The 22,075-nt window shown below is 37.3% G+C and overlaps 1 protein-coding gene across 2 annotated transcripts in view; it reads left to right on the forward strand.

Annotated features, from left to right (window-relative positions):
* Window positions 1-251: 251 nt before the first annotated feature.
* The window catches only part of LOC112049625 (zinc finger protein 423 homolog), a 109,505-nt gene continuing 87,681 nt past the window's right edge, over window positions 252-22,075 (forward strand). Inside the window, exons 1-2 of one of the 2 annotated variants that reach the window (XM_052884009.1) lie at window positions 252-508; window positions 19,576-19,740. In XM_052884009.1, the coding sequence (XP_052739969.1) occupies window positions 469-508; window positions 19,576-19,740 (205 nt within the window). In that variant the 5' untranslated portion in view covers window positions 252-468. Of the gene's footprint in view, window positions 509-5,972; window positions 6,223-19,575; window positions 19,741-22,075 lie in introns of those variants that run through there. The other variant, XM_052884005.1, reaches the window with a different exon arrangement.

Consider the following 22,075-nt stretch of genomic DNA (forward strand, 5'->3'; position numbering starts at 1 on the left):
TCATGTTTTGTGCAACAGGTACTAACCTATTATTGTAATAAGTAATACACTCTTATTATTCGTATAAATAATCAGTGTGTCAAATGGTTGTCTATGGTTGTGGTTTTACAAAATGAAGAACAATGTGTAACGATAACGAAGCGAGGGTGCCACTAACAAATAAAGCTCGTCTTATGTGAGTTTGCGCGGCAGCTTATATTATTATGACCACTTGTTGGGCGCCAGTAAGCTCGTCGTGTGCGGCGTGAGATGCCGCCCGTCGCTTTTCGTGACGTTTCATACCCGCAGATACTTTTACGATAAACTTTTCCCCGGGTTTTCCAGTAACTAACAAAGTTTGATCGAGTTGATGTGACTATTCCAGATCTGATTTGAAGTGTTTTGAATTATATTCTTTATTGGATTTGGTGATCTGTTCTTTCATTAGCTGTGTTGTTTATTTCCAAGACGATGGTTTTAGTTTAGAATATGTCTAGAAGAAAACAAGCTAAGCCGAGATCTCTCAAAGGTGAGTGCCTACTAATGGGTTGTTTAGTTTTATACCTATTTCACGTATTTCAGATCTTTAATTGATATTTTCTACTTCTTGCATACTAGATACTTACGTTTTAAGTCCCATTATTTTTTTTATTTTTTTTTTATTTTTTATCAGTTAGCCCTTGACTACAATCTCACCTGATGGTAAGTGATGATGCAATCTAAGATGGAAACTTGTTAGGAGCAGGATGAAAATCCACACTCCTTTCGGTTATTACAAGACATCGTACCGGAACGCTAAATCGCTTGGCGGTACGTCTTTGCTGATGGGGTGGTGCCAGCCAGACCTGGATTAAATAAGAAAATCTCAATCGGCCCAGCCGGGGACCGAACCCAGGACCTCCGTCTTGTAAATCCACTGCGCATACCACTGCGCCAAGGAGGCCGTCAAATATGGTTACTTTCTGACTCTTAGATTAAAAAAGCCCGCCAAGAAAACCAAAAGCTTGACCAAGCTGTGAAAGTTAAGGAGCAGTGGAAGATACTCCTATCTTAGTATGTGTGTTGGTACCCTTAGGTAAGCAAGCAAGGCGATTCAGACGCCTAATGCGAATATGGCGCGAAATCATCTAACACCCATGATGGAGTCAAATCTATACTCCTATTATAAAGCTGAAGAGTTTGTGTGATTGAACGCACTAATCTCAGAAAAAAGTAGTTTCTGAGATTAGTGCGTTCAATCAAACAAACTCTTCAGCTTGGTCCGATTTGAAAGATTCTTTCAGTGTTAGATAGCCCATTTATCGAGGAAGGCTATAGGCTATATATTATCCCCGTATTCCTAGGGGAACGGGAACAACGCGGGTGAAACCGCGTGACGTCAACTAGTAATACATAAAACAAGCATATTCAGGAAGTCTTCAGAAACAGCTCCGATTTTGATGTTTTTTTTTAAAGTCATGTTTTTTCATGTTATTTAAAATCAGAAATGTTACCAATAAATTTGAAAAGTAGAGGGCTGTTAACATTAAACGATTATCCCGCGCTAAATCTAAGCACCAAAGGTTGTCTAAAAGTTCGAGTTGAGTGTAATACGTATTGTCTCGTTGGTCCAGCGGTTAGCGTGGCTATAAATTACTGAACCTTTCTTTCTACTTAGAGATTTTCAGCCCGGAATTGGGAAGTTAGTGGTGTTACACTACCGTGATCCGATTCGTACGATGCGGATCTGTGGACGCCTACCATTATAGTACGAGATCCGGCATAAGAAATATACCTATATCCTCATCTGTTATTTATTTGGGACAAGAAATAAATTATACACAATATTCACCTCGACACATTGCACATAGGTTGCCTAGTTAAATTGCGGCCGGATAGTAAGTATTAGTAAGTAGTCCCTCATTGGTTAATATAAAAATCTTATCCTATTTAAAAGAAATTACCCAACAAAATTGAAAACGTAAAGGTTGCCTGCTTTCACATTGCGACTGTGGAGGTGCCAGATATAAACAGATGAGTAATGTTATATTTATGTACCCTCATCTGTTATTTAGATGTCTAATATGTCAAATGAAAGCTTATTTTATGCTTAATTAATCTGAATTAAGTTGTCTCTGTATTAGTTTATGGATTCCTAGATTTTGTATGAAAAATGTGTCTGGCCGCAATTCAACTAGGCAACCTATTTGCAATGTGTTACTGTGAATATTATCTATCTAGTTAGTAAATAGCAATGATTATTTTATACTATGTTTAAATAATAGATATGTAAAGCCTACAAAATCACCGCAAAAAGTGATTCGAATTCAGCGACTCCACTGAGCGCACACATGCACAATTTTGTGTTTAATGACATTGTATATTTATCCTAAACACACAACTCAACATTGTAGATAACAATAATTAGGTATTATGTGCTGAAATAACTTTCGTTGTTTAACAAGCGACTAAATGACATTAAGACAATAGGGATGATGACAGTTTTTTAAATTGTATATAAATTAAGAGTATGCTAATAGTAAAGCAATTTTGTAAAAGTAACAGGGTATCTGCGATCATTGCTTTCGGAGCTACAGGGATTTAAAGGGTCAGATTTACGGCGCTGCCGCGGATCCCTGAAAAACGTTCCGTACAAAATGGTACGAATTAATGACGTCGTAGGCAACGTAATGATCGTTAGATTTGTATGGGCGTTCAAACAAAATTACTAGCATCTTTGTTATTTGTGCGTTTATGTTTATAGTTCATATATTAAAAAATGACACATTTAATGTAAGAAAGCTAAAACTGTATGAATTTTCATCTAATTACGATAAAAGATTTTTAATAGATTTTGAAATATTATAATCTCGTTTATTTTGCAAATATCCAGACGATCTTTGCTTTTTATGTATAAATTAGTTAACATTGACCCTATTTACCCGAATGTTTATTAATGTATCATAAAAATCAATATATTCAAACCTAGTCATCATCCCCATTATACACATTTGTCCGTCTCAGTTTTGATGCGCTTTTACCCTATCTCTAGTATAAAATATCATTGGTAAATAGTACTAGTCAGACATAGTAAGACTGAAACGTATGAGATGTAATTAACGAGCGAGCCTCCTGCACGCATATGTTAGCGTGATGGACACAGCGCTCAGCGGCCGCGGCGCCCTAATATCCGCGTTTTATCAGCTCTGACCGCGGCTGTGCTGCATGCGTTAGTCTCTTATGCTCCATTAATTCCCACCTGTCTTCCGCACTGACGAGCTCGCCTACTTATATAACCCTCGTATACCTACCTTATGTTTTTTATTTATTTATTTATTTATTTTTTTTTTTTATTTTTTTTTTTATTTTTTTTTTTATTCTTTACAAGTTAGCACTTGACTACAATCTCACCTGATGGTAAGTGATGAAGCAGTCTAAGATGGAAGCGGGCTAACTTGTTAGGAGGATGAAAATCCACACCCCTTTCGATTTCTACACGGCATCGTACCGGAACGCTAAATCGCTTGGCGGTACGTCTTTGCCGGTAGGGTGGTAACTAGCCACGGCCGAAGCCTCCCACTAGCCAGACCTGGACAAATTAAGAAAATCTCAATCTGCCCAGCCGGGGTTCGAACCCAGGACCTCCGTCTTGTAAATTCACCGCGCAAACCACTGCGCCACTGTTTCCACCTATACTACAACCTTTCTTGATGGGTACTGTTTACCAACAAACAAATTAATAATGAGGGTATATATCACTAGTCATTTCACACCTAATAATAATTATAATTAAGTTTTTCATTAAATTAATGAAAATAAATTTGATTAATAAGCTTAGAACAATTAGATATGGTATATATATTTGATATTTTATATAACATTTTATAAACAAACAATACATAATTTAAAATAAATAAGCTATGATATGGCATGCGTTTTCTACCTTCAATTCTAATTTGTTTGTTGGTAAACAGTACTCATCAAGAAAGGCTGTAGTATAGACTGATTTTTTTAGTTTTTACACACACATTGTTAATTTATTATTATTTTTTTAAAATATTTAAACAAAACACACATCACTATCTAACCACAAAGTAAGCGAACAGCGTAGTCTGTGTTATGGGGACTAAGATAGCAGATTTTTTTAAAAACTAGCTGGCGCCGCGCGGTTTCACTCGCGTGGTTCCCGTTCCCGTAGAAATATAGTCTATAGCCGTCCTCGAAAAATGTGCTATCTAACACTGAAAGAAGTTTTCAAATCAGATCAGTAGTCCCTGAGATTAGTGCGTTTAAACAAACAAACTTTTCAGCTTTATAATATTAGTACCTATAGATACATACATACCTAAGTATTTGATTTTTCATATAATTACGTTATAAGATTTTAGGTTGTTTTTGATATTTTAACATCCCATTAATGTGTGTTTTCTATATTTATAAATTAGATAAAACATTAAAAAAGGTAGGCGAATACCCAATTACAGTCACTTTTCCAACATGTCTATGTCCAATGTTGCAGTAAGTATAAAAACTGACATCATATATAAAGCCAGACGAGTCAACCCTCATCATGGAGCTTTAGCTTGAAACGGGAATCATTTAATAAATTAAATACCTGTTAATTATGTACAGTATGATTGAATGTAGGATGAAACCTTTGGCAAGAATTATAATTTAGGCATCTATAATATCTATATGATATTATGTATATAATATACACTAATAATCCTACTTCCTACTAAAATTATAAACGCAAAAGTTTGCCTATGGATGTTTGTATGGATAATTGTTTGGATGTTTGTTCATAACACAGCCTGGTGACTGACTGTCTTAGTAACTCTCTCTCCAGTCGATCCCTCATGACTGAGGATCGTGAACACCTTAGCGAGTCACCTTTCGGTAGACAATGCTCCTCCATCGAGTACGGTCGCTGGCCATTTGGACGGCACTGTAAAAGGTGCGGGCACCTATTTCTTTGAGTAGATCCGACCATCAGGTTGGAGATCTACCTCGTGGTCGTTTGACCACAAGGTCGTTTGGACCTTCTACATTTCCCACCACAATATTTTTTTCCAAGCTGTAGTTACCACGTCTTAGTAACAGGATCCCGTTTTACCATTTAATTGCGGAACCTTATACACTAAATTGAGTGCTCAAATCTTTAACCAGACCATCAAATACCAGAGGTGTTGATTTTCTTCAGTTCAAATCACTTCTTATTATATAATATAATTACTTCTTAATAAAAGTAGGTATAACCAAATTATGTGTAAACAAAGTTCAAAACACTCCTTGGTATCGTGCTCCTCAATTTAAACAATTCAAGATACGGCAATTCGCTTTTATAGGCTGCCTGGGACAGCGAAGGATTAACATTTTCGTTGGATATAAAATTTTAATTCCTCGACAAGTGGGACGGCGTACGGCGAGTTGGAATTGACGTATTATAGGACCCATGAGTACCAAGTACTGATGGCGGGCGTATAAACAAATCATGGTATGTATGGTCTATGGATTAAACACAGATTTAAGCTGTTACATACTCTGTTAGCCTCGAATACATGTTAATCCATCCGATTTAATATAAAAATGTTTAAGCTTGTCAAATATCGACTTGTATAACGCAAAACAAAACTGAAAATTGTAGAGGACCCCAACGTAAGGCGAAGACGACCTTCACCGAGCTGGTGTATGAAATATTTTTTTCTGTCAAATTAAATACGTTTATAAATACAAATGCAAATGGATTCACAACAAAATTTCAGTTTAGAATATGATTATTATTAACAATACCTATACATTCTTTTAAAACATTTCGTAGGTTGACTATTTTTTTCAGTCACAACTCTTCGGAGGTACTACGATACTAGCAACTAACACTGATCTGGTTTTTGCATTTGTTTGTAAATATCCCTATTCCAATTATTTCTTCTCGATAGTTCCATAATCTGGATAGATAGATTAATCACCAACTTGAGGGTAGTTATGGCAAAGATATCTTACCGCACGAATGCAAGCGACCGGGTGGCCATTGAGACCCGTTATCACGACACAGAGTAGTTCGATTGTTTCGACTAAAAATTTTAAGACCACGTGGTGCTACGTGCAATTCAACATTAAATTGTTTTAATCTTGGTGTGTACAAGACAACAACTTTTTACTATCGAGACTCTGGTCCAGTGCAAGTGTGTGTGAAGCCATTGTCAATGTGTCCTGCCGAGGAAGTTGTCTTCTGGCGCCTAGACGGGTCTGCAGCATCGAAAGGTAGGTTCTTGTTTGTGATTGCCTTCGTTTTGGTGGTAAACCTGAACTATCGAATTCCGTAACCAGCTACAATCCACAGAGCTCACTCCACACCAGAATTTCTCGTATAATAAGCTAAAATCAAGATTATTTTATTACGAAAAAATCAGTCATAAGATCTTGCGTTCTACTTTTACCATTGGGTCTGGCTTTGAAATATTAGGCTTTTCAGCCTTGCGCCTTTACATGTCTCTGAATAATCGTCGGTCTCGGTCATTCCAACCTGCATCGAACTCTGTGGCAGTAAGCCATTCAAATAGACTTATGATAATGACATTAAGTAGGTACCTGCACAACTCTGTTCTGTTTTTAACCCCTTAAAGGTAACTTTTGTGCGATTGTTCTTAGACATGTTTGATGAAAATCGGTTTAGCCGTTTAAAAGTTGTGGGGGGTGAAAGTGGGGAATAATAACCGAATGTCTGCAGTTATACTCTTGTGGAGACTCAAATGAAAGAGAATATTGATGACTTGTTCGAGAGTGTAATTGTTTTGATATGGAAAAGTGTTTTCATGACATACGGGGTTTTTCAATATTTTCAATTTTATTAGAGTAAAACTTACATAAAAAGTTGTTGATTTCATCCAATATGCAACTCTGTAGGCATCCATATAATAAATTACAGCAATGAGCCCGTAGATATTCCATTAGGTATCCCAGGAGTGGCTCGAACGTCGCAGCATGTTCGCGGTCCCTGTGGGTTATATTATTATGAGGAAACTGGATTTCACCAGAATGTTATAGTACCTTACAATTAACGATATTGCAACCTTACAAAATACTGGTACATACTTCGTGTACATTGTTGTAATCCAACGAAAATTCAATAGGTGTTTATTTCTCTTATACTTGCCAAGCTCAAAATTAAAACACTACCATTTTCCACAAGCGAATCATTAATCAGTAATGTTAGGCGTCCACTGATTCGCATCGTACGTTTTGGATCGGACGCATCGCATCAAAAGGATTTTTAATTTTTCGGTAGATAAAATCCGTTCGATACGATCCGTACGATTCGGATCAGTAGACGCACTTGTGTTAATTTCTATACAAATAATACTAAAATCCGTATGCGTACGATGCGGATCTGTGGACGCCTGCCGTAAATTTTACTATAGTAACTGTATATAACTTTGACACCTAAAGGTATATAATGTAACTATAGTAACTTGTATATGACTATGATTTTGATTTCGAATGCTTGAAAGTTAAAAGTGCCAGATGATCATTGATCATCATCTTTCATCATTTAGGTAAGATATAGGTAGATATAATCCTACTCCTACTATTATTATAAACGCGAAAGTTTGTATGGATGTTTGGATGTATGTTTGGATGTTTGTTACTCTTTAACGCCGCTACTACTGAAGCGATTAGGCTGAAATTTTAAATGGAAATAGATTTTACTCTGGATTGACACATAGGCTACTTTTTATCTCGAAAAAATCCATGGTTTCCCGATGATTTTGATGATATGAATGTTTGTTACTCTTTCACGCCTCGACTACTGAACCGAATTAGCTGAAATTTGGTATTAAGATATATTATAGCCTGGATTAACAAATACGCTACTTTTTATCCCGGAAAATCCATAGTTCCCGAAGGATTTGTGAAAAATTAAATTCCACGCGGACCGCTAGTTAGTACACACTATATGTGTACGTTATAATGTTGATAATATAGTTGTAGTCAGCTAGCAATAAGCGTTGGATGTAACATTAGACACTTACATTTATCCCTAGAGCGGATCGCAGTGTCGCAGTGTACTCGAAGCTCCCTCGGGACACATTACGACAGTACTGGACTTCATCAGGTGGACAGTGGACACTTTCAGTAACTATTTTAAATCGCGACGTCATCTAGTAGGTGCAGTCTAATACCTATTTTTTTCCAACGGTTATCTAGGGGTCTCTTAGATCTAGAAAGGATTTTTAGGTTAATACTTATTAGTCATTTAGGTTTTGTCTAAATTCCTAAAATCCCAATATCCATCCTGTTTGCCTCCATTCCGATGTTATTAAGATACTGAATTTTCCCGTGACATCAGATCATAACGAAGAATTTGGTACAAATTTTTTATTCATAAATAACTTTCCGATTTTCCGATGGTGAGTGAGTTACTCTAAGATGACTTCCTTGAATTGGCAGGTATATAAGTCTACTGCAAAAGCAGGTTCATCATGCGACTCATGACACATCTATTAAAGACAAAATGACCAAATGCGGCCGAAACGGAAATATCGCTCTTTCTTTCATCGAACGAACGAACGAACGAAAATAACGAAAGCGGCGTTATTGGTCGATTTGTCTTCATGAAATAATGTCGTGGCACACATGTTAGGCCTACCCGTACCTGCACGTCACCGTACCAGAATGCTATAAATCGGATTTGTGCCGCCAAGAGATTTAGATAAATCTTTGGCAGTCAACTTAAGGTTATAACTACGAGTTGTGGTACCTGCTCTCAGACCAGACAGCCTTTGCAACGCAGTGGTGTGCGCGGTGAATTTATAAGTCGGAGGTCTTTGGTTCAATCCCCGACTGGGTCGATTGAGGTTTCCTTAATTGGTCGAGGTCTGGCTGGTGGGAAGCTTCGGCAGTGGCTAGTTACAAGAACCACCCTACCGGCAAAGACGTACAATGTCGTGTAGAAACCGAAAGGGGTGTGAATTTTCATCTTACTGCTAACAAATTAGCCTCGCAACCATCTTAGATTGCATTATTACTTACCATCAGGTGAGATTGTAGTCAAGGTCTAATTTGTAGAGAATTAAAAGAAGACCTCTCTCTCTCTTTGTCCTATCGCAAAGAAAAAAGAGCGATATTTTCGATTGCGTCGCTGTTGGTCAACAGCTTTTTTTGTTATCGTCTCGCGATGAGTCCTGGCGTGGTGTGCATTAGGCCTATACCGAGTCAACTTGCAAAATCCCAAATCTACTTAAGGGACGAATCACACTATCTAGATGTATTATTGAGCACATTAAAGTCGCTTCTCGCCTAGCTTAGAACTAAGTACGCATGGATTGTATGTGTACTTAGTTCTAATCTAGGCGAGAAGCGACTTTGTTGTCAATACTATGTTAAGATTATTTCCAGAGTCCACATAGGTACCTAAGAACTAAGATACAGCAATAAGTAGGTATTGCATTAGGCGTCCCTGGAACTCTCAGAGCGTTGCAGCATCCTCGCACTACGAAACTACCATACTCCACTAGATCGATACCTAACTTAACAGCATTACATAGATGTTTAACATCTAATCTACGAATCACTCTCTCTATTATTGAGCTCGCACTAAGCTAGACGAGAAGCGATTTTGTTGTGCATACTATGTTAAGATTATTTCCACATAGGTACCTAAGAACTAAGTAGATACAGCAATGAGTAGGTATTGCATTAGGCATCCCTGGAGCTCTCGGAGCGTCGCAGCTTCCTCGCACTCCCCGCGGGACGCATTACGGAACCACCACACTCCACCAGATCGATACCTAACTTAACAGCATTACATAGCTGTTCAACAGTTAATGTTGTGTACGTACATTGTATATTCCTTTATTTAACTTGTTAGTATTAGGTAATGGCCAAAGATTTTGTACTATTCGACATGTCACTAGCGCGTTGAAACTGAGGCGAACAAATATGGCTAACTAGCGAACGCCCGCGACTGCGTCCGCATGGAATTCAGTTTTTCACGAATCCCGCGGGTACCATGGACTTTTCCGGGATGAAAGGTAGACTATGTAAAATCTATTTCCATTCCAAATTTCAGCCAAATCGGTTCAGTAGTAGTGGCGTTAAAGAGAAACAAACATCCATACTTTCGCGTTTAGGAGGATTGTCTTAATTTCGTTTAGTCGCATAGTACACAACGAAAGTTATTTAAACAAATAATACATAAATATTGTGTACAATATCGAGTTGTGTGTTCAGGAAGTGTAAAAAGTATATATATATATATATAGTATAGATGTTTTTTATTCTTTACAAGTTAGCCCTTGACCACAATCTCACCAGCCCCCCTAGCCAAGTCGCACGTCGATTCTCTTTCTACGATCGCTAACGCGCCACTTGGCTAATGGGCTGATGGTAAGTGATGATGCAATCTAAGATCGAAGCGAGCTAACTTGTTAGGAGTAGGATGAAAATTCACACCCCTTTCGGTTTCTACACAACATCGTACCGGAACGCTAAATCATTTAGCGGTACGTCTTTTGTCGGTAGGATAGACTACCCACGGTCGAAGCCTTCTACCAGCCAGACCTGGACTACCTTAATCGACCCAGTCGGGGATCGAGAAATAAATATATAACGCAAGAAAACACAAAATTGTGCATGTGTGCGCTCAGTGGACTAAATTCAGATCACTTTTTGCGGTGATTGTAGGCTCGTAACATGTCTAATAGGATAACATCGTTGCCCACTACGTAGGAGAAGGTATATGGATAACTTACCAGTTACCACACTGCTCCAAAGCGGGCGTCTTAGGGTGATAATGTTCGACTCTTTAACTATTTATCAGATATATTCAAAGGGCGTAGGTTCGAATCCGGTCCAGGGTATGCACCTCCAACTTTCAGTTAAATCTTTGAAAAAAAGTTCTACCAAAAAGTATGAAACAAGAAAACATTTTCATCGTTCAATTACCTAACATAAAATAAAAACTCTATATAAACAATGGAGTCAACGAACTAGTTGTTAAAATAAAGAAGTTATGTAAAACATATAACACCCATATACCGGTAAAAAATCATAAGCTCTCCGTACTAGTAGGGGTTACACATTAAATCGTAATACAACGAAACAGCACCCTAAAGACAAAAGCCCAGCCACTACGAAACGGATCCTCGAGTCATGGGTAACTAATTACGTCTGCCGGGCTTTACTGGTCGTTGTTATGTGAGACGATAAGAAGTTGATGGTGGGAGGCGCGGGTGCCGACCATAAAACTTGTAGAGGCTCCGCAGAGAACTGCCGCGAAATTTCCCCTGGGTGGTGCGCACCTCCCGCGCGCTGGGAAATACGGCAAAGCCATATCATAACAGTTTTATGTTGATGCTCAGTGTCGACCTACCGGCTCGGCTATTGCTGCTCTAATCGGTAAATTTACGCCATTGCCTTAAAGGTACCTTTAAGTTAATAGATCCTGTCCAATATCCATGTCTTGATGTTTGTGTAAAATAAGTTAAGCTAATCCAATCTATACTAATATCAAGTATAAAGCTGAAGAGTTTGTTTGATTGAACGCGCTAATCTCAGGAACTACTGGTCCGATTTGAAAAATTCCTTTAGTGTTAGATAGCCCATTTATCGAGGAAGGCTATAGGCTATATTATCCCCATATTTCTACAGGAACGGGAACCACGCGGGTGAAACCGCGCGGCGTTAGCTAGTTAATTAATAAGGCAATTAATTAAGGTCGGCACTAATGTTATTTTTTTATACTTTACAAGTTAGCCCTTGATTACAATCTCACCTGATGATAAGTAATGATGCAATCTAAAATGAAAGCGGGCTGACTTTTTAGGAGAAGGACGAAAATCCACACCCCTTTGGTTTCTACACGACATCGTACCGGAACGCTAAATCGCTTGGCGGTACGTACGTACGTACGTGGTAACTAGTCACGGCCGAAACCTCCGACCAGCCAGACCTGGACCAATTAAGAAAACCTCAATCGGCCCAGCCGGGGATCGAACCCAGGACCTCCGTCTTATAAATCCACCGCGCACACCACTGCGCCACGGAGGCCGTAAAAAAGCTAAGTTAAATAAAGCGTACAAAGTTAGCACAATACCATCTTAGACTACTTATTTAACATTAGACGATATCACAATCAAACATTAACTTGTCAATAAAAAAGTACGAATACGTAACGTGTCTTTACGCAAACAAAGAGAAAGCTGTCATGCCTCTGAAAAGCTCTGTATACTTGTGAAGAAAGAAAATTCGAAAGAAAAAAAATATTAATGCAATCTGTTAACACAGGCAACTGGCAAGTATTATTTTTTCCTATTCCCAGGTGACTTCAATAAATCACTCACGTGTTTCACGCAAAAAATCCATAACAGGTAAAATAACACCGCGGAGTGACTACCGGAGCTTCGCGAAGATGTATTAATGTTGGATTCATTAACCACATTATTTTGCTTTGGAAATGTTTTTCAACAATAGATTTTGTATTGAATATTTATGATATATGATGTACGATGTTTTATATGCGTCACTTATTGTCTTTATCATCTAATTACTGATTATAACTACTAAGTAACTAACTTACTAATAAAGCAATGAACAGCCTTTAATTTTGGATATACCAAGTGTAGTACTTTTGTGATATAGAGACTCGGTAAAAAAGAACTTTTGGAAAATTCAGCTCCCTGAGTCTGTTTTATGAGTATGTAGGTATTTGAATTTAGAATTGCTGTAAAATAACTAGGTATAACATCACTTGAAATTAAGATCAAGCATCAATGTTTTAGTTGACTTTAAAATCAAAAAATTTAATTTAATTTTTTTTAATATACCAGATCCCTTTTCCGTAGAGCTATTGAAGGATTCATAAATCATTAAAATAGAACAACGACTTGATCATGTTTATTGGACGAAAAAATGACTGACATTTGGGGCTCTTAATCATTGGCTCACGCAACGCGGCGTACATAATAATAATGACAATTACATAGAAATTACCGTCATAGACTATGGTATGCTATATGATTTAAGTACCATTCTTGGTCAGACTGCAGCTCTATAATTCTTACAAATCATATAATATACATATAGTTCGCAAGGAGTTTCGTCTGAGATATTGTTTAAAAATATCACGGTCCCCCCCAGCGCGGCGTTGGGGGGAGATCCCTCCGGAGTGAAGTTCCACCCACTGGTCCCTCGGGACGTGGCCCGGGCCTCGCCGCCTGCTCTCCGGAGACCCTCACTCCCTCCAACACGGTCGCCCCGCACTCTCCCAGGGAAATAACAGTCGAGATGTTCGACTTTTAATTGATAACCGTTATTATGTTCGCTCATTGTAGTTAGCCTTTAGTTAATGTTTGCAGTGTTGGTAATCAACAATAAATTGTATACTTTAGTGTTTTCAATAATATACCTACCCATCACTGTATTGTGTTAACTTAAAACAGTTACTGTTATGTTTTTTATTTTATTTTAATCTGTCAGTGATTATTTCCCATGGTGTAGATGTGATACTGTGGTTATTAGTGTTGTGAATTATATTTATTGTAATTTTTTGCACTAGGTACGGAATGCTGTGTAAATGATTTCCAAGTGAAACGCCTATGGATTGATGTACCTAATAGTGTGTAATATCTATTATAAATTTCTGTAGTTGGTAAGTATTATTAATAACTAAAATATGTGAGTCGGAATCGCCCACTGAGGGTTCCGTATAAATACAATATAATTTTCATCTTATATACAAAACTATAACTTGTGCCAATGAAATTATTTCATACGGTATCACATGATGCAGTTAATTTAATTAAAAATTTACACAGCTTCAAGACTCACTAACTGAGACTGTTGTAAACTTAAGTAACTTATTATGGTGTTAATTTCAACGCGATAGTCAAGAGGAGTAGTCATTGCAGACTGTCTTGATAAACTTCAGAACAATTACCTTAGAACCTGTCCCGCTAGAAATAAAACCTCTCTCAAAACCTTTTTGACAAAAAAAAAATCGGTGTTTCAATGTGTAAAAATTACAATTGTGTATTATGATTTAAATTTATAGTTGTGTGTAGTTAAGAACACAGGATACATTTATTGGTGTTAATATTTTTATATGTCTGAGTTTAAACCCCCCTCAAACAACGACAATATTTTTATGAATTTGAGTGCGATAGAAGTCCAAAGATAATTGGTCTGAGTGATAGACAGACGGACGAAAAAGTGATCCTACAAGGGTTCCGATTTACTCTTTTGAGGTAAGAAACCCTGAAAATTTTCATATCACATTATCATAACATCTAAATCATACAAATAGGTACTAAATTAATAGGAAGGTACTCTCATTTAGCAAAGTAAATAATTAGCTGCTTTGTGTAAAGAAGTTTGTTATCGATCTTGGACCTCACGCCGCCGCTGGGACAACTATACTAGGTTCATAATTCTCCGGAGGCTTCGTACTGACGCTACTGAATACATTAAAATTACAGTTTCCAAGGTACTGAGCGAAACGATCGAGAAGCTGATGTGAGTTTCGTATATTTATTACAAACGAGATATACTTCGGTATCGAAAGCATAGGTTAACATTAGAGTAAAATAAATAACATCTTTCTATAAAACCTACAATATAAGTTAATGTCGAAAAAAAAGAAAAATGTTTGTTCTTACAAAGAAAATAATTTAATAACATTACAAAAGGGTTCTGGTAGTTTCAAGAATGCTGAAGAATTTTCAAGGGTTTTGTCCCTCAATTATCCAAGTATAAAACGTGAATTTTGATATTTTCTACGGGATATCATGAGAAATCATGTCAGCCACTTAATTTCGTGGCAACCCTTCGCTAGAGACCTTTAAAGTTTGATCTTTAACGGTGTTTCACGAAAGGTTGCTACGAAGTTATGTGATTGGCGATTGAGGACATGATTTCTTATATTATGCCGAGGAAAGTATAAAAATACGTGACGGGTAGCAGCGACAGTGATTGTATTTTGTGGTAGAGGAAACACTTCTAGCAGGTAATAGGACTTGTGACCCAGGGATCCTTTTAGAATGCATTGACACTCACCTTCCCTGCCCGACATGTTCTACATGCCCACATTAAACAATTTATGATCAATACAAAACAAAAACATTATCGCACAAAATCACTAACGCGACTGGCAGCATGACGGGGTTCACGCTGCCTAACAAAGAACTGGACTAAAGTCATCAATCCTCCTATTTATACAGTCACAGTTGTATACACTTTATACAAATTCCTCTTTTTTATAGTAATACTTATAAATAATTAATATTATCACCACCCGTAATCGAGGAACTCGTCAAATTAGGTACACGCTCGAGAGTTTGGACCCTTTGAAACATGCTACCTTCCAAAGTCACCTTTCGCCTTTCACATTCAGCACACGGTCCTTTCGCAGTTGCACTTACCTGGAAAGGCTGACAGACTCAGCTTTGAAGCACGAAGGTCATCAGCATCATCATCGTTTAAGCCTTAGATGAAGACAAAGCAAGTCTGTGATAGACCTAAAGTCAATGGTGATTAGGTATTTTTTGCTAGTACATGCTGGTGTTTTAAAACACAAACTATTGACTTTTTAAAGTCATGTAGAGGGTATCTCGTACTAAGGGTGATTTCTGATAGGTATTCCTTTGTGCTCCGATTCGCCTGCTCCTTAATCATAGTTATTACGTACCTAGGCACACGTAAACAGCTGCCAGTGGAATAGGACGGCTCTCGGGTAGTTTGTTACCCATTAAGATAGTAACGACTCATATTCAGCTTTAATTATACATAACGTTGTAATGTATTTGTGTACCGATTTAGTTTCGGCTATAGGGATGGTGACTTTCAGAATGCTGATTATTATATGCTTACACAAATTCCTCTATATTATGTAGGTATAATATATATTAGAGCAAGAACGTTGATACATTCTTGCTCTAATATACTCAAAGAAGCCATGAAAACGTATCCTTTCTGTACGTTTTCATTGTTTACTTTTTTTTTACTTAATTATCTTTGTTGTTTCTACGTAGGTACTATTGATTGTAGATTATAGTGACTTTGTGTGACAAAGTTCATCTGAGGAAGCTACCTATTGCCGTGCGTATATCTTTCATCAAGGAGTATTATTGTCTTAGGATATTAAGGATATGGTTGTTGGCGAAATTACAGGCATATGTAATACCACTGTTTGACCTGCACAGGGCGGTACATAGAAAATATGAAGACGTGCTCTTTTAAGGGTTTTTGAAGGTTCAATACTTACTAGCGGAGGCCCGCGACTTCGTCCACTCTTAGACCTTCTTAATCTGGCCCTCTCGCAAAATCCGTTATAGTATTTTTGGGGATAATATAAAAGTTTACAACTTTAACAGTGTCCGTTCCAACTGAAGCAAGACTCTTAAATCAAAAAGTTTTATACTTATCTAGGAAGTAAAAATGCAAACCATACCCACTAGTATAAATATTATGAGGTAAGAAATAAGAATTTCATTATATGGCAAGCAATAGAAGCAATATGGTCAGCAAGAAAATTGAATTGGCAGCATAGTGTCGGGTCTTTGGTGCTGAATGCGTCCCGCGCGACGCGTTACCGAGTTGCGATGGCCTGACGCCCGCCCAGATGAACAATACGCGATTATAGCGACCACTAGCGACTGTCGCCAACTTCTACCGTGTCAAATTCGAATTTTGAATTTATATATGCAATATGCTGTAAGCAGGAAACGTCAAAATGAGCGTCGCGGTCGTTACCATTGATTTTAAACCTGTAATCGTGGTCACTGGTCTGCAATCCTTTTAAAAGGATATATTGTCTAATACCCATGTCTAAAATATTTTTTCATTAATCTTGCTCAAGACACTGTCATATTACCACTCCACAGCGCGGCCAAACAAGCATTTCAGCCTTATGGGCCCTGGTGATTTTCCATCCACTAAGTTACTCGAAATTAGAGAATAGGCCAGCTGCTCTAACTCTTATTGAGTTGTTGTGATAAATAGTTGTTCTGTGATTAAGTCATTCTAAGTTTATTCAAAGTTAGAGAATAGGCCATCTGCTCTAACTCTGAGTTGTTGTGCTAAATTTTTGTTATGTGTTTAAGTAATTATAAGTTTACTCGAAGTTAGAGAATAGGCCAGCTACTTTAATACTTACTGAGTTGTTGTGCTAAATTGTTGTTATTTGATTAAGTAATTCTAAGGTTATTCGAAGTTAGAGAATAGGCCAGCTGCCCTAACTCTTACTGAGTTGTTGTGCTAAATTGTTGTTCTGTGACTACGAGTAAGTCATGCTAAGGTTACTCGAAGTTAGAGAATAGGCCAGCGGCTCTAACTCTTACTGATTTATTGTGCTAAATTGTTGTTCTGTGATTAAGTCATTCTCATTGTTTCGTTACTGTGAGCCAAAGTGGAAAATATTATTTGGTTGAAAGTGAAGGCGCGGCGAGTACGGACGGGGCGAAATCACGCTACCCGCGCCCTGTCGCTAATTGTGTCACTGAGTATACATAATGAGGATACTACCTTCGTAACAGACGACAAATTCTTACCGAAAACTTTGTTACACCGCTTAAATACAAAGCAGAAAATAAAATGACTAGTTTGATACCTAACATTGCTAACATTGTTATGGGTAGATCGTCGAATTCAAGCCTCTTATGCAGATAAAAATAAATATCAAATTAACATTACAAGATCTAATATCCTACAAGATTATTATACTTTTTTAATAGGGTATTTTTCAGTCTCAGAGATAGACCGACCTAAATCGTCTTTATTTATTAATGCACAGGAGAGTTACAAAAATATCTGCGTCAGGAGTGTTAATATAAAAAAAATATATCAAACAATTTTTTTTTTAATTTTTGCCTCTCATTATGAAAACACTATATTTGATACGAAGACATTTGAAAGTCCATGCAAGAGGCCTTTGTCCAGCAGTGGACGTACATCGGCTTTTAATGATGTTGATGACGATGATGATGATAATGATGACGAAAAGACGAACAAATTGTTACTTACCCGAAGTCCAAAGTCCAGTAAGTACTAGTATCTCTTCTAATAACAATTTATTGGAAGTATGCAATGATGTTAAATATGTAACTATATGTATATACATAAATAAATAATGGAATTAAAAGCAAAATTGTGCATGCGTTCAGTTTTGTTGCCGATTGGATCACTTTTTGCGGTGAATTTGTAGGGACGTAACCGATCTATAGTATACAATTATAATTGGCGTAAGGTATTTCAGCGAAGGTAGGTCCATGTAGTACTTTCGCGAATGGCGACATGGTGTGTCGGTGTGCCTGCAAGCCTGTGATTTCTGGTCCCCATGGACGCGCACCTTATTCGCGCTTTCCATGTCTACGTTGCGGGGCTTTCAAATTATCGTAATTAGCTTTTATTTTGCTAACACTGTACAGTTGGTACAATTTACTAATTATTCCTAATAGCAATGTCTGTTTATTTATTTTACCGTTTATAATAATTTATTTAAAAATAATAACCAATTGTATACATGCAAATGTTTGTGGAAATTATTGTATCGATGTTTTCACACAAAAACCATGTATTTGGTGGATTTGATAAAACTTAGCATAGCAGCTCATCGATGTAGCAGCTAGTGTATATACCCGAAAACTTTCTTACCAGAAATACCCTAATTACTTAAAAAATAGTAGAGGTGGGTAGGCCTACCATATCATTATCCGACTAAGTATCTACTGTACTACAACCTTTCTTGATGAGTACTGTTTACTAACAAATAAATTAGAAATGAAGGTAGAAAACGCATGTCATTTCATAAATTATTCATTTTAAATGATGTATGGTTTGTTTATAAAATGTTATATAAAATATAATTACTATATCTACTTGTTCTAAGCTTATAAATCAAATCTATTTTAATTAATTTAAGATCAAGTTACTAATCATTATTATTAGGTGTGAAATGACTAGTGACTTATACCCTCATTTATAATTTGTTTGTTGGTAAACAGTACTCATCAAAAAAGGCTGTAGTATAGATTTAGATATCAATAAATTAATTTAGGTTTAAAATGAGACTGAGAGCACCGTAATAATTCTTTATTCTGTCTTTAATATTGGGTTGATCCCTTTTAAAACACTACAAATAAACTACCGTCAAAATGATCTTCAATAAAATTAGCATAACGTGAACAGGTTGCTATGGCGTCCCCTCAATTTTTGTTATTGTATTACGTGATGTCCGCGCAAATGTGAACGAAATCCTTTAACAGTCGACACGTTATATTCTGGTTCAAGTAGGACTTTTGTGTAAATTGCCATTTAGTTAACCTTTAACACAATACTCCATTACATTGGGTATAAATGGCGCCCCCAACGATTTTGTGGGCCTATTACTATTGCCAATTTTTGTTGTAAGTTTTTAGAACATAAGTACAGAGCCTGTAGCCATGTGGCAAGTAGATTCTTTTTCTAAACGCTATCGACAGGTCACGTGAACATCGATTGGATCTGTCATTTTTATACATTTTGTTAGTTTTCGAAGCGTTAGCGTTTGTAGAAAGATAATCGACATGGCTAAGGCCCCTGTCATGTCCTTTTGTTTTGTTTCAAGAGTTTCCTTTTTTACAGCGGAAGAAGAAGAATGGGCGGAGGGGACAGTGTCTGAGGAAAATGAGGATATGTTGAAAAACGCAGTCACTGAAGACGATCCTGAATGGCAAGACGAAGAGACAAATATCGAAGACAAAAGCAATATGGTTGAAGAAGAGAACAATGTAGAGGAAAAGTTCGAAGGTAAGCATGCAATTTTGACCTTGTCTATAAACAGGGATTAAAATATTTAAACCTAATTTTTTTTCAAAGTATATTAAAATGGATCAAGTCACTACTGTTTAAAGTTTACATTTAAATCGTAATCTATGTTAATGAATATGGGGGTGTGCTTTCAACCAAAAAACTATAATTTTTGGTTGAAAACGTTTCAAAAGTGACCATGTTGAAAAACAATGTCAATAGTATATTTGTGTCTTAATATAACTTGTTAAAATTACTAGATTATATACTCTACACAGTTTTGGCCTTTGTAGTTTCCGTACTCGTGGGGAATACCTTGGTAAAATATACCTAGTGGTAGTGTTAATAGCTGGTAGTGTAGCTTTTCATTGGTGAAAGAATTTTAAAATCAAAATCAGTTTATCGGTTTAGACTTGAAAGTGTCACAAACAAACAAATAAAGTCACATTCATTCGTATTTAGTTACGAGTATAAAGGATTAAATCTTAAAGCGTGCTTAAAGCAAATCTGTGGTTTACTTATCTGTTCATTAATGTAGATGTAGCAATGGGGGCATTTGCATATGTGGCCAAAGCATCGTAAAGCGTGTAGGCAGTTGACATTGACACACGGCCACGGATAAGGCATGACATACGAGCGAAGGCTGGCCTGCAATGGGTGCACCGATTTGTGGATGACAGATCGTAGCGCCGCGTCGTCTGTCCATTGCTCGTTGAACAGAGGAACTGCATTGAGTCGTCAATAAAAGTCGGTTGGATGATTTATTGGATGCTCAATACCAATGGCATATGATTGAGCAACGCTGCTTCTGTTGATGAATAAATATTTTCTTTGATTAGTTTTTATTATGTTACAGTAAAATTTAGGATTTGTTTTGGAATTATGTCGATCTTTTGAGTCATTAACAATTAGTATTTTTTTGGCCACTGAATCAACGAAGTTTAACTAATAATATATTTGGTCATAAGGGCGATAATAACGTATTCACATAAGTAATGTTGTGTCAGGAGTCGTCGCATGAGTAGACGCGAGTGACTAATCTGACGATAAATGACATTGCTCGCTCCGGTCACTCAAATATTTTGTGCAGCCGTGACTGCAGCTGATAGGTGATTGAGTGCAGGTTGCAATAGCTGAGCCTGTTAAGTCCACTTAAATGAATGAAAAAAATATACCTAATACCCGGGACCGGAGGCTTAACGTGCTCTCCGAGGCGCAGGAGAACGCTTCCAACTGAAATTTTTTTTAGATGAAAGAAAACCTTATTACTTTATAGCCTGACTCTGGACTCGAACCAATTGTAAACCATTGTCTTAACCGACTAACACCCCATAAAGCATGCATCATGCATGAAACACTGTCTAACACCTCATAAAGCATGCATGGAACACTGTCTAAAAATTGCCACCAGGTTTTCATCAATTTGAGACGTAGGTACTTAGGCGTACCTTCATGTGCCTATCATTACATTGGTAATTACGTCCTTCAGCAATGCAGATATAAGAATGGCAGTTGTAGTTTCTCGAGCACTACCATAAAAGCTCTTGTACTACAAAATTAGTAATAAAATAATACTTAATCTATGCTCTATACTAGTATTATAAAGCTGAAGAGTTTGTTTGAACGCGCTAATCTCAGGAAATACAGTTCCGATTTGAAAAATTCTTTCAGTGTTAGATAGCCCATTTATCGAGGATGCTATAGGCTATATTATCCCCATATTCCTACGGAAACGGGAACCACGACAGTAAAACCGACCGGCGTCAGCTAGTTCATAAATGTGGGCGTCAATAACGGATTCACATAAGTAATGTCGCATCAGGCGTCGTCGCATGAGTAGACGCGAGTGACTAATCTGACGATAAACGACCTCGCTCGCTCCGGTCACTCAATTGTGTGCAGCCGCGACTGCAGCTGACAGGTGACTGAGTGCAGGGTGCAGACGCACTGCGGCGACTCAATCAATCTACAATGAATTACTGCAATAGCTGAGCCTGTTAAGTCCACTTTTACACGGCACATGTGTTTGCCAACACTGAAGCTTCTACTGGGACTATCAAATTACCCTAATTCGAGTACAAGTATAGGTAGGTAACTAATTTTTGTTTAGATGCGCAGTTTGTTTCAGTACAAGTTTGTAATCACACGCGACATGTCGTCGCGACACTATTGGTACATATTTCTATGTAAATAGGTACCTTTCAAACAATCTCTCTCGACTAGTTGGAGGGGAAGATATGGCAAATATTCTTAAAAAAAAACAATGTGTCGCTACAGAACGTTTTTAGAGATATGGAGCGTAGACCCATCACATATCTCCGTTGGCGGGCTTAGG

Source organism: Bicyclus anynana, chromosome 1 (genome assembly GCF_947172395.1).
Source record: "Bicyclus anynana chromosome 1, ilBicAnyn1.1, whole genome shotgun sequence".
Classification (NCBI taxonomy): Eukaryota; Metazoa; Arthropoda; class Insecta; order Lepidoptera; family Nymphalidae; genus Bicyclus; species Bicyclus anynana.